This window comes from Miscanthus floridulus, chromosome 6 (genome assembly GCF_019320115.1).
Source record: "Miscanthus floridulus cultivar M001 chromosome 6, ASM1932011v1, whole genome shotgun sequence".
Classification (NCBI taxonomy): domain Eukaryota; kingdom Viridiplantae; phylum Streptophyta; class Magnoliopsida; order Poales; family Poaceae; genus Miscanthus; species Miscanthus floridulus.
In genome coordinates, this window is record NC_089585.1 from 136,474,934 (window position 1) to 136,486,293 (window position 11,360).

General features: G+C 48.3%; 1 protein-coding gene across 1 annotated transcript; it reads right to left on the reverse strand.

Annotated features, from left to right (window-relative positions):
- Positions 1-626: 626 nt before the first annotated feature.
- On the reverse strand, positions 627-10,821 carry LOC136457072 (uncharacterized). Its single transcript, XM_066457114.1, has 11 exons — positions 10,427-10,821; positions 10,194-10,290; positions 9,366-9,438; positions 8,123-8,224; positions 7,785-8,034; positions 3,592-3,710; positions 3,449-3,514; positions 3,124-3,321; positions 2,010-2,128; positions 1,709-1,814; positions 627-1,631 (listed from the first exon to the last, which is right to left on the reverse strand). Exons 1-11 carry the CDS (start codon positions 10,575-10,577, stop codon positions 1,065-1,067), a joined length of 1,848 nt encoding a protein of 615 aa, XP_066313211.1. The 5' UTR covers positions 10,578-10,821; the 3' UTR covers positions 627-1,064.
- Between the last annotated feature and the right edge of the window lie 539 nt (positions 10,822-11,360).

Below are 11,360 nucleotides of genomic sequence, written 5' to 3' on the forward strand. Positions count from 1 at the left end.
CAATGAAAAACTTTTCGAAAAAAAGTTTTTTTCCCTCTCGATCAATGTAAATAAAACGTGCCAAATGCGTCGCAACAACAGTTGGTAGAAGATGAACAGTGACAAAACTTCAGAATTTTGGGAACAGCCTATTGTGTCGCGTTTTCGGTAGATGACGATGATCAGCTACACGTGTGCCAAAACCTCAAGGTCTCCTATAACTTGAAATACCGTGTGCCCATTCCTCTAGTGTAGATGGAGGATGACATGGACATTTACCTAAAGTACAATCATACGCCTAGAGCCCAAGTGGCACTTACCACCTCTGTAAGAAATTGTACAGTCGATACACCCCAAATTTGGGAACTGGGGTGTTCTGACATATGTTTCTGAAGATACCTGCCTGCCGGGCCCTAGAGTTAGATGTAAATAACTTTTGAATGTTTCTAAATGCTGGAAGCATCTTTGTTGAATATAACCAGACAAGGTTTGTGAGCTTTTCCAATGAAGCTTAGGTAGGTTTCCTGTGAACATCAATAGCTGCATGCTTCACGTTTGAAATTTCTTGTTTATCTTCACGAGGTGGTGCTGGTTATTATGCTTTGTGAAGTATATATATGATCTTTGTATATTTTACTAGCTGTATGTATACTCGTGAGTTATTTGGTTCATTTCAAAGTACTTAATCACAATTCACGAGCTTAAGTTATCCATACAATTAAACCTCCATGTTTTGTAGACAGTGAAATATTCTCGTTCCTCAACTGAAATTCCATTGATCCGCTAATTGTTTTGTTGGTTGAGAGAAAACTTCATTGGATCCAATCAATGTGGGAATCAAGGTAGTAGTTCAAACGCGAAGTATTATGCTTGAGAACCACCTCTGGACGCAGTCTTATGTTTGGAGTTTCATTTTCTTCAAGAAGCGGTACCGTACTACCACACCATGCACATTGCATGCGACAGTTGAACAATCCTTGGTACAGTTCCAATGCCAATGCAACCGAGTCTGCACAGTGGACGGCGCTGGTTTACCATGTACAGTAGGCGTAGTACTCCATAGCTGCAGGCGGCGATGGCCTCAGTTAAGCGGTGCTCCATCGGTGTGCAGCATTGTTGGCACGAGAAATCCACCTGGTGTTCAATGTAGTAGCCGACTGTTGGAGTTCCCTGTAACCTTCCTCTAAGAACATGCAATTCTTGATCAGGCCACGCGCAGCAAACCCCATGAGCTCAGAAGGATCCACGTGACGCTGGAACCAGTGTGGAACAGCAACGTTGTAAGAGATCGCTGCACTTGGGGCTGGAGACGCGCTTCGTTCCACTTCCAGGTGTGGTTCAGGCTCTGCTTCCAGTGATGGCACTTGGACAGCTGAAGGTTCTGATGACAACATGGAACTCCCTATGCCAAACCCTTCCCAATCGACCTGCTGCCACAGCCGGTATCCATCATCACTCACGTTGTGGTTTTGGAGTTCAGATCTCTGCTCTGCAGCCAGTCTGTCAACTTCTACCTTGAGTTCCTGCAATTGCTGCCCAATTCTTTCGGTTGCTTTGTCATACAAGATCCCTCTAGAGATGTGTTGGGTATCATCACAGTTGTCAATTAGCAGGTCATCAAAGTTGATTGGGTCACCCACAACCACAATCACCTAGAAAATCAAATAAATGATTTAGCAAATATTTTATGACAGCATTTGATGCGTCGTGTAGGTTTAGGGGCACACACCCTTTTCCCTGCTCTGGGGATGCGTTTTCCAACAGGCATTATATCCTGCATCCCAGTATGGACAAAGGGTATTACAACCGGAAGGCTGTCAGCATCCATTACCAATCTGGTAAAACAAGAGGCAATCAAACTGAGCAAAACTCAAAACTGATCATCAATAAGAACCTTAAAACACAAGTCTATAATATACATGCATAAGCAGAGTGCAGGTTGTGCTAGACAGAAGCAAACTGATGGCGGTAGGTGGTCCAGTATTCTTTAGAAAAAAAAGGGCAGTATAGGAAGGAAATAATTTTCTAACCTTCCAACACCTCTCTTGGCAGGAGCAATGGTTTTCCCTCCATCCCTTGAACGGCTTCCTTCAGGAAATATATGAACCCATCCACCACTGTTAAGCTTTGAAAGTGCCATATCCATTCCCTGAACAAAGAAAAAAAAGGTCTACGAGTGAAGAGCACATCCAGTGATGCATCCAATTCAATAGTCCAAATGTAATACATCAAACTCCACGATTTTAGATCAGAAAAAGATGACTTATGATATTCAAAGCATAAAGGCATTAACATTGTATAACTGGGAAGAGGGCAAAAGGAAGTGCATAAACCCATGCAGCAAGGAATACCAATATATAAATACCTTAAGTTTGACTATATAGTACTTTAACTACCAGAGACTTTGTTATGCTTGTCATCCAATTACTTCCACTAAACCAAGGAATTCTCTAAGAATAATTCTCAAATCCACATCTGCTAATTGTTTAAAAAAAATAGCACACCTCCGCCTGTTGCAAATTTCCTATTCAAAATTTTGCAAAGCCTAGTGTTGAAATTCTTGTCTGAATTCTGGAGGAATCTGGATGGTTTGGAGGAATGCTGGAGGAATTTGTGAGAGAAAAACACTGTTTCGGATGAAAAAAATAAGCGGATCAAGACGGGTTTAAGGGCACGCGAACGGAGCCTAAGGGCACGCGAACGGAGCCTTAAACCTGGCTTGATCCGCTTATTTTTTCATCTGAAACAGTGTTTTTCTCTCACAAATTCCTCCAGCATTCCTCCAAACCATCCAATGTATTGCCACCATTATTCCCCAGAAGTATGCGGGGAAAAATGACAAGTGAAGGCACATAAGAGTATCTCTGCCCTTTGCAATTTCACCATGAGGTCACGGGTTCAAGTCCTGGAAACAGCCTCTTGCAGAAATGCAGGGAAAGGCTGCGTACAAAAGACCCAAGTGGTCGGACCCTTCCCCGGACACTGCGCAAGTGGGAGCTACATGCACTAGGGCTGCCCTTTACACTACTCACTAAATTAAAATACTGATGCTTTCACAATATGAATCGTGCAGATAAATCGGTTCATCAACATTAAAAACTTTAGACCATACAGTCAAATACTTGATAACAATAAGATGAATACCTTTTGGTAGATGCCTTCACCACGAGAAACAGGTAACACCTTAACAGACCTGAAGAATGTAGACAAAACTGGATTTGTAAAGCAACGATCAGTCGCACACAGTGTCCATCTCAGCTTTTGTGCTTCCAGCATAACAGATGGTGGGAGAAGGGAGGCAATTACGAAGGGGTCATCCATTGCTGCCACATGATTGCTGACCTGAAAATGAAAATTACAAAGATAAAACAATACATGACTAGAAGCACAGCTGAAAACCTTTAGATTTACAAGCTACATCCCAACGATACACATAAGAGTAATGTGTTGCAATAAAGATAGTCCATACCGTTAGAAGAGCCTTGCCTTTAGGTCTCCCTTGTAATGCCTGATGAAGCTTCTCTGCACCATAAACCTGCACATCCTCAGAGTTTAGAGAAAACAAAACAACTAGACCAGAGTACTCAAGTGTTCTCTTGTTAGCTAGGATACCTGAACAGAGTTAAGGCCATGCATAAAAACATAGCATGCATTGCCAATAAGAGGAACAGCCAATGCTTGAAGTGAACGGAAAATAACGGAGTCTTCAATCCCATTAACTTCTTTGCCCACTGATAAATAACAAATAACTCATCAGTACGATCACCTTTTATTTTTATCATGAGATCAAAATCGAAGCTTAAACATAAGTTGTAGCAACCAGATTTTGCGTAGGTGCAGTTCCAATAGTGAAACTGATACTAAATGTTCAAAGAAGCTGTAAACATTTACGTCCAGCGACCATTACAATACTGAAGTGGGCACACTAGCGTCATGACGAACCAACAGCTGTGATATTAACTCACAGGTGCAAAACTGCCGCACGCCACATTTGAACCAAACTGGTGCAAAAAAAAAAAAACCACACTTATTTATACCTCTCTTCCTGTAGAATCTCAAAGCACTGGACGAAGGCTTTGCCGCCGCCTCAGGAGACGTGTCTGTCGATGTGGAGCTCCAATCCCCGCCCCGGTCCCTCTGCAGCAGGGCCCGAACGCGATCCGACCACCGCCGGACCGCCTCCGTGGCGACACGGCCGTCCGCCCGAAGCCACAGCGATCGGTGGTCCACGGGCGCCACGCGGAACCTGTTGCGGATCTGCGTCCCCACCACCCGCGCGCGCTCCGCCCACGGAACCCCGCCGCCGGCCGCCATTGGGGGCTAGGGTTAGGGTTTGAGTACGGCTCCAGCACTGGAGGTCACCTGGGTTTAGCTGCTGACCTTCCAGAGGCGTCGACAAGAGATTATTTTAGAGCTTCGAGCTTGCGATTGCTGCTGCGTGAAATCGAATCAAGAGAAATTTTACGAGCCTTTTACACTTGCCATTACCAAAGAGGTTGACCCGGTGCCATGAAGCTAAGCGCCTGTTTGTTTCTTTAGCCTCTGGACTCAAGTTTAGTCCGGACTCTTATTGGTTCCAGGGACTAAAGTTCATTAATGTAGTTATATAAAGACAATATTACTCATGTTGAGATAAAGATATTACAGCTGCTGGCCACGGGTGGGATGGGGAGTAACAAGGGACATGATTGTCTCCAGAATACTTTAGTTCAGTTTAGTCACCCCCTCATATACTAGAGGACTAAACCTTTTAGTCCATGTGTTTGATATTTTAGGGACTAAAAGTGAGCATTTTAGTCTACATTTTAGTTTAGTCCATGGAACCAAACAGGCCCTAAACTTTCTTGCATTCCACGCCTTTCCGTCCACCTTCTGTTAGGTTTTCACCGTTTAACAGCCCTGATATACAGGCCTGATCAGCGACGATGCATCGAATACCCTTCTTTCTCTAGCCGGTAGGGCCAAGCCATAAGTGACCTAGTCACCGTCTTCCTCCTCATCTTCATCTACCTCCGTCTTATCCAAAAACATGACTACGATGGTGGCTCGGCAGGCGTGGCCTGCGCGAGCGTCAGCGCGTGGCCGACCTCGACGGCAGCGATGGACGCGCGCGGCGAGGCGAGTCCACCTCGAGCCCGATGTTGGACGCACGTAGCTCGCCGCCGGCCGTGTGTGGCTCCTCGGCTCCGGTCGTGCCCCCGCGCGCCCCGCTGCTGGAGCCTGCTGCCCACGCGACCACGCCGCCAGAGCCCGCTCGGACTTCACCACGGACCTCGCCCATCTCCGCCGCGGTTGTGGCGTCTCGGTCGCGCACCCCACCGCCGGCCGTGCGCCCCGCCGCCGGCTGCGCGCCCCCACCACCGCGTGCTCCAGCCAATCCGAACGAGCGAGCGAGTGAAGCCACCACGGCCACGCCGCCACCCGCCGCGCAACAGGGAGAGGAGAGAGAGCATAGTCACAGGGCACAGCAGCCCGCCGCAACCACCATGGCAACTCTCTGGAGCTTTACCATTTTCTAATCCAAGACCACGGGGGGAGAGGAGGGCAAGGGGGTTCCGATGGACTACCTACCTTGGTCGATACAACTCAAGGATAGAGATCAACAGAGCGCCGCCGTGTTCCACTGCCTGCAGCCGTCCTCGGCCCCAACCAAAACCGTTGTCGGCTCCGCCTTCTTCTCCTCTGCGCATGTGCCGCTCCGTTCCCCGGGTCGTGGTCGCCGCCATGGACCACTGCCGTCGGGAGCCACCGTAGCGCGCGCGGGTGCCCTGGTGGTCGCGCACCACAATGTCGGTAGCAGGCTAACAAGCGGAGGATCGCGCTACGGACGTGGTGGAAGGAGCAGAGGTTCTGGGTGCCCAACGCCCTCACCGGTCAGCTCTTCGGCTGCATCAGCGCCGCCAAGGAGCTGCTTGCCGCGTGCGGCCTCGTGGTCATCGTCGCCGTCCCGTCCGGCAATGCCGCGCTGCTCGCGCCGCTGGTTCGCGCGTGCCACACGTCACCTTCTCATCCTCTTATGTGCTCCACCTCGCCATGTCGCACGCCCTCTGCGTAGCCCGGCAACAAAGTGTTCATGGTTGGCCCGTTGTCGGACGCCGGCAGCGTGGCCACGTCGTCGGGGGGCGACCGCGGTGGCGGCGGCGCGGGTGGCCGCGTGGCTGGACGCGTTCCTGGATGGCTCCGTGGTGTACGTCAGCTTCGAGACGCAGCAGGCGCGGTCACCGGCGCAGGCGGCGTCCGTGGCGGAGCTGCCGTGTTCGTGTGGGCTCGGCGGAGCTGTCGCCGGACACGCTGGCGCAGGAGCTCGACAGCGTTCGTGTAGGCGGCGGTGCCGGACGGGGTCGAGGCGGGCACGACGTCGCGCGGGCCGGTGATCTGCGGGGTGGGCGCAGCAAGTGGAGGTGCTGCGCCACCGCGCCGTGGGCTGGAACTCGGTGCTGGAGGTGGCCGCCGCTGGGGTGGCCCATGGGTGCCACCAGTTCACGGACGCACAACAGAAGGCACGCGGATCTGTGCAGAAGCTGCCTAGCCGATCGATAGAGGAGAGGGAGAAAATAAAATAAGTGAGGAAGAAAAGAAAATGAGAAAATAAATTCCTAAGAGTATTTTAGACTTTTTTTTGCTGCGGTTTGACACCGTTAGAGAGAAATATGGACGGAATGACGTTGAAAGCAAGGAAATATAGCATCATGACACTAAGATACGTTTAAACTTTTTAGCGATCTTTAGATCAGGACCATATTTTTTATAATAGCACACGAATAAAAGCCTCAAATTTTACTCACGGTCTTTTTTTTTTGCCTCTTATCTAAGTACAACTGTAGTATCTGTTCGGATACAGACACACACCACCACACACATGCACACCTCACAAACACACGGTATACAAACAGACCTACAGCTATACCTAGACAACGAACGCAGCTGAAAGATACTCGAAGATCAACAGACTCCGAGTGTGGCGAGCACGTCACTTAACCATTGTAGCATATCTACGAGAGAGGCACCTGGAGAAAATGGGGAAAAACCCCGGTGGGAATCCTGCGCCGAGCAGCACTCGAACGCAGGATCGATGGCTTCCGCAGCTGGAAGACCGATGTGGAGGAAGGAAGAAGGCGGGGGAGAGAAAGGTGGTGGGACCCTGGTGCAGAGGGCGAGAGTCACCGGAAAATATCAGGGTGGGTCCAGGCAGATGCAATAGTTGGGCCCGGTGACAGTGAGAGGATGGAGCCGAGTTGTGATTGGATAAGGACTACTAGCTCACATAAGCGTCGGCGTAGGGTCCCAGGAGGCCAGGAGCTGATGGTGGCTCTCCATCTAGAAACATCCGAATGCATCCAAAACGGCCAAGGAAATGCAAGAGATTTTTGCAATCATGCACTTCGACAAAGTTGGTGATCAGATGCCCAAACAGCAGAATAGATTGGGGCATATGGATTCCTAAACTATGAGCAATAAGTTCACACATATGGACATATCCAGCTGCAAAATGCAGGGGAAAACAATATCACACACCACGTTACAGAATAATTTGAACTGAATACATGCGACTTTGAGGTGACAAAATTAGGGCATGGAATCATGCAAAATTATGCAAGTTTAGCTCAATTCCGAAGCGATATGGTCCAAATCAGATCAGAATCTGAAGTCACGGTTACTTTATCGTCATCCACGATGTTAGATGTGCTTATCAATCCACCATACCTCATGCTCGTATTATCTGAAGAGGAAGTGAAGTATAACGATTTTAGACGTTGCCATACAACTATACAAGAAAAAGGATTTATAGGGTGTGATGGTTTTACCTAAATTCCACCGGAGCCCAGTGGTTGTGGTGATAGCTGACGGTCCGCCCATGGGAATCAAACCACAGTGAGGACCTTCAACCGATTTCTCAATATGGATCTCGTGAGAGTGTGTCTTGGGGAGCAGAAAGATTGAGCAGTCATCTGATAGGAGGATGATCTTGATGTTTGAAAAGCGGTATAATACATTGATGTTCCCCATCTCATGATCGAACCTTCCACCGAGTGCACCAAGAACAAGAATACACAGCTGCAGTTAGAGAAATCACAGTAAAATCTGTTAAGCTGACATTGCATAGTTATAATGGATGTTTTTCTGATCAATTTAAATAGACTACATTAGACTTCTCTGGGATAGGGAGATTGCTTGTGATAAATGATACACATTTGTGCAAGTCAGTTGTGTCCTGATCATGTGATTCATCAACTATGTTTGTGCCCTGCAATCAATCAAACAAGAGTATCAATAAGTCACTCCAGTCCCAGTCGACAAAAGAACTTCCAGTATGAAGGCAGTATCAAGGGTGCAGGAACAGGAGGCAGAATCTTAAAAGCAGCGTGTGCACACTCAATTTACCAATGGCTTCTATGAATTTTCTCCAAAGGCAGTAAATCAGAAACAAAATACAGGGGATATCAAAGTGCCTAATTTCTTAGCCCATGACCTTCCCAAGGATATTCAAAGTACATGAATAACGGAGGTGCAGTATTCAAAGTACAATCAACAAATGAAACAATAGAGCATTATGTTTGCATGTCTACTTTTTCTCTCGATACAGATTCTCTGGACAAGAATCTAAAACAAAACAAGGCATAGCTTATTCCAGATTAGGAAGTTTGGACAGTTGATATGCCTAACTTATGCAAGTAATTTCAGCATTTCTCTTTCACTCCACATACTACTGTAATTAATAAAGCAATCGTAACAAACACTTCAGTTACAAACGTAGGTCATCTAGGACATTGACACAGTCCTAATTGTGACAACATTTTGACTTGTGATTTGTAAGAACATATGTAACTCAAATAAAAAAATATATGCTATATATATATATTTTTTTTAAATGTAGGAGTGGAGAGAGCCCTGGCCTTTTGAGAAGTCTTAAATATTTCTACCTGCTGGAACCAAACTCACAACCTCATGGAGCAGCACTCCAATCTGCCTCCTGTGACCAGCTAGCCACATAACCTTCCCACAATGTAAAGGTATTTTCAATAAAGAATCTAGGAGTACTAATTCTATGTTTTCAATCTATACAATCATTGACATATTGATGGTTGAACTGAATATCTGACAAACAGAGGTTCTACAACAACTTGCATTTGAAATCAGAGGGAGCAGAGATCAAGGTCTGATATCCATCCAGTTTGTTATTGCCAAAAGCAGCAGCCAAAGGAGAACTTCAAACATATTCACGTGGACCCAGATGGCAAAACGTTGATAGCATTATACATGTGCACTCGAACCTGTCCTTGACAGTTGTTAAATGCAGGACGACTATAAGGTTCAGGTATGAGCTACCAAGCATTAGCCTGTCATTTTCAACCATGAATGCTAAATATTAAAAATACAGTAGTTACCAAATTGGAATAATACTCCTTCACTTCTGGCCTTATTGAGTCCATGTCCCCTTTAATTACATCTGGCTTGTACCTGCACAAAGATAAGATACATTAAATTAAAACTGCCCTGAATCCTTCCAAACTGTACCAACAAACCAAACTGTATACATCTCATGCCAACTAGTACAGGCATGGTAAACCAACCAACCATGCTCCTTTGGTTGACAGAATATCCCCACATACACAAAATCTTCAGCTGATTAACATTGATTAGATTAACAATTTTTCAAATCTGAGAAGAGATGCATAGAGGTTTCTCAAATCTATGGCAAACATAACGATACTCTGAGACACATGTGTGACATGAGAAAACAAGCATAATTTTAACACCACTAGAGATTTTCATTGAACTGAAAGAGCAAGTTACATGTCTTGTACTCCTTATATAAAAGAAAAAAGGGGAAAAAATAACCGGGCATTCTATGGCAAGATATAGCAACTACAGCACAATGGGGAGGACGTCTTCGATTTTATCAAGAATGGAAACGATACCAGCTAAACCATGTACTCCAAAGAAGTGGCAAGGCAGATGCTGCACGCAATAAACATATTTGAGAATCAACTCAACTGGAAACCGGATTCGGCAAGGCACCCCTTGGCGCCATGCGACTATGCGAGCAGCTACATCGCTCTCGCGGCGCATCCGCGCACAATCAGACAAATACAGCAGGACTCGTCGTTGTCTCTGGTGCATTCCATCGACTACATGACGAGCAATTCATCCGACCACACGGCGTGAAGGACGACCAGACGGAAGGAACAGGCGAAGTTGGGATTCGCAATCACCTGGTGCGGACCTCGGCGGGGTCCTCGCCCGGGAGAAGCTCCGGCATGCCGTCGAAGACGCGGTTGGCGCCCCCGTCCGCGCACACGCGCAGGCGCGCTGGCCACGAGCGAGAAAAAAAAAAAACAAGAGCACACGGGTCAGTCAGACTAAGCGGCGGGAACCGATCAGGCGAAGCGGGAGGCGACTAGCAATGGCGAGAGGTGGGGGGCGGGCGAGGGAGAGGGGGCGTCACCGCGGGACCAGAGGAGCGGCGCGAAGCGGGGGAGGCGCTGGTTGAGGACGACGAGCGCGTAGGTCGTCGTGGCGGCGCCGGTGGGGTTGGACGGGGCGGTTGGGGCCGGGAGGAGGTAGGCGGAGGAGTGGGTCATCGCCGGCAGCGGCATGGCGGTCACCGGTGGAGCAGAGGAGTAGCGAGCGGCCTAGCGGGGCGGGGGGGCAGATGGGAAAAGAGCTGCGCCCGTGATGGGAAAAGTCTTGTTGTAGGCTTCCGAAGCTCCCAGTCTCAACTCCTGATTCGAGGGGAAAAAAGCACGCAGGCTCAAAAGTTTCTGCTTTTCCTTCGAGAACGACGAACGTGGAACGAGAGAAGTCAGACCGCTTTTTCCTGCCCCGTCGCTTCGAAGGCGGGTTGCGGTTCGCTGGCGTGAGATATCTCTTCTCCGGTAGGAACGCAGAAATTTTACAGGAATCGTTTAGATATTTTACAGAAATCAATTTAATTTTATAGGAAAAGTATAGGAATAGAAAAAAAATCCTACATTCTAAACAGGCCCTTAGTATCTATTTATCTATCTATTTGCAACTAAAAAATTTCTACAGTCAACATCTATCTAGTAGGACGATACATCATGCGACCCCACATCTACCTAGCAGAACGAGTACACATGTCACACCACAGCCTCTGGCAATTTCTACCTCACCGAACGGCGAGGGCGGACGAAGGGGTAGGGCGTGCAGGCGCGTGTGGCGGGCTGCCTGCAGGGTCTACGGCTCCGCCGCTCCGGGCGGCACAGGGCAGGGTGCAGCCGCGTAGGGCGCTGGCGCCGAGGCGGTCGAGGCGCCGAGCGTGAGGCCGCGAGCGCCGGACGGCCGGGCACCACGCCGCCACGGGCAAAGCTCCTCCCTCTGCTCGCCCAAATCCCCGCGCCCCTGCGTCTGAATCTGGC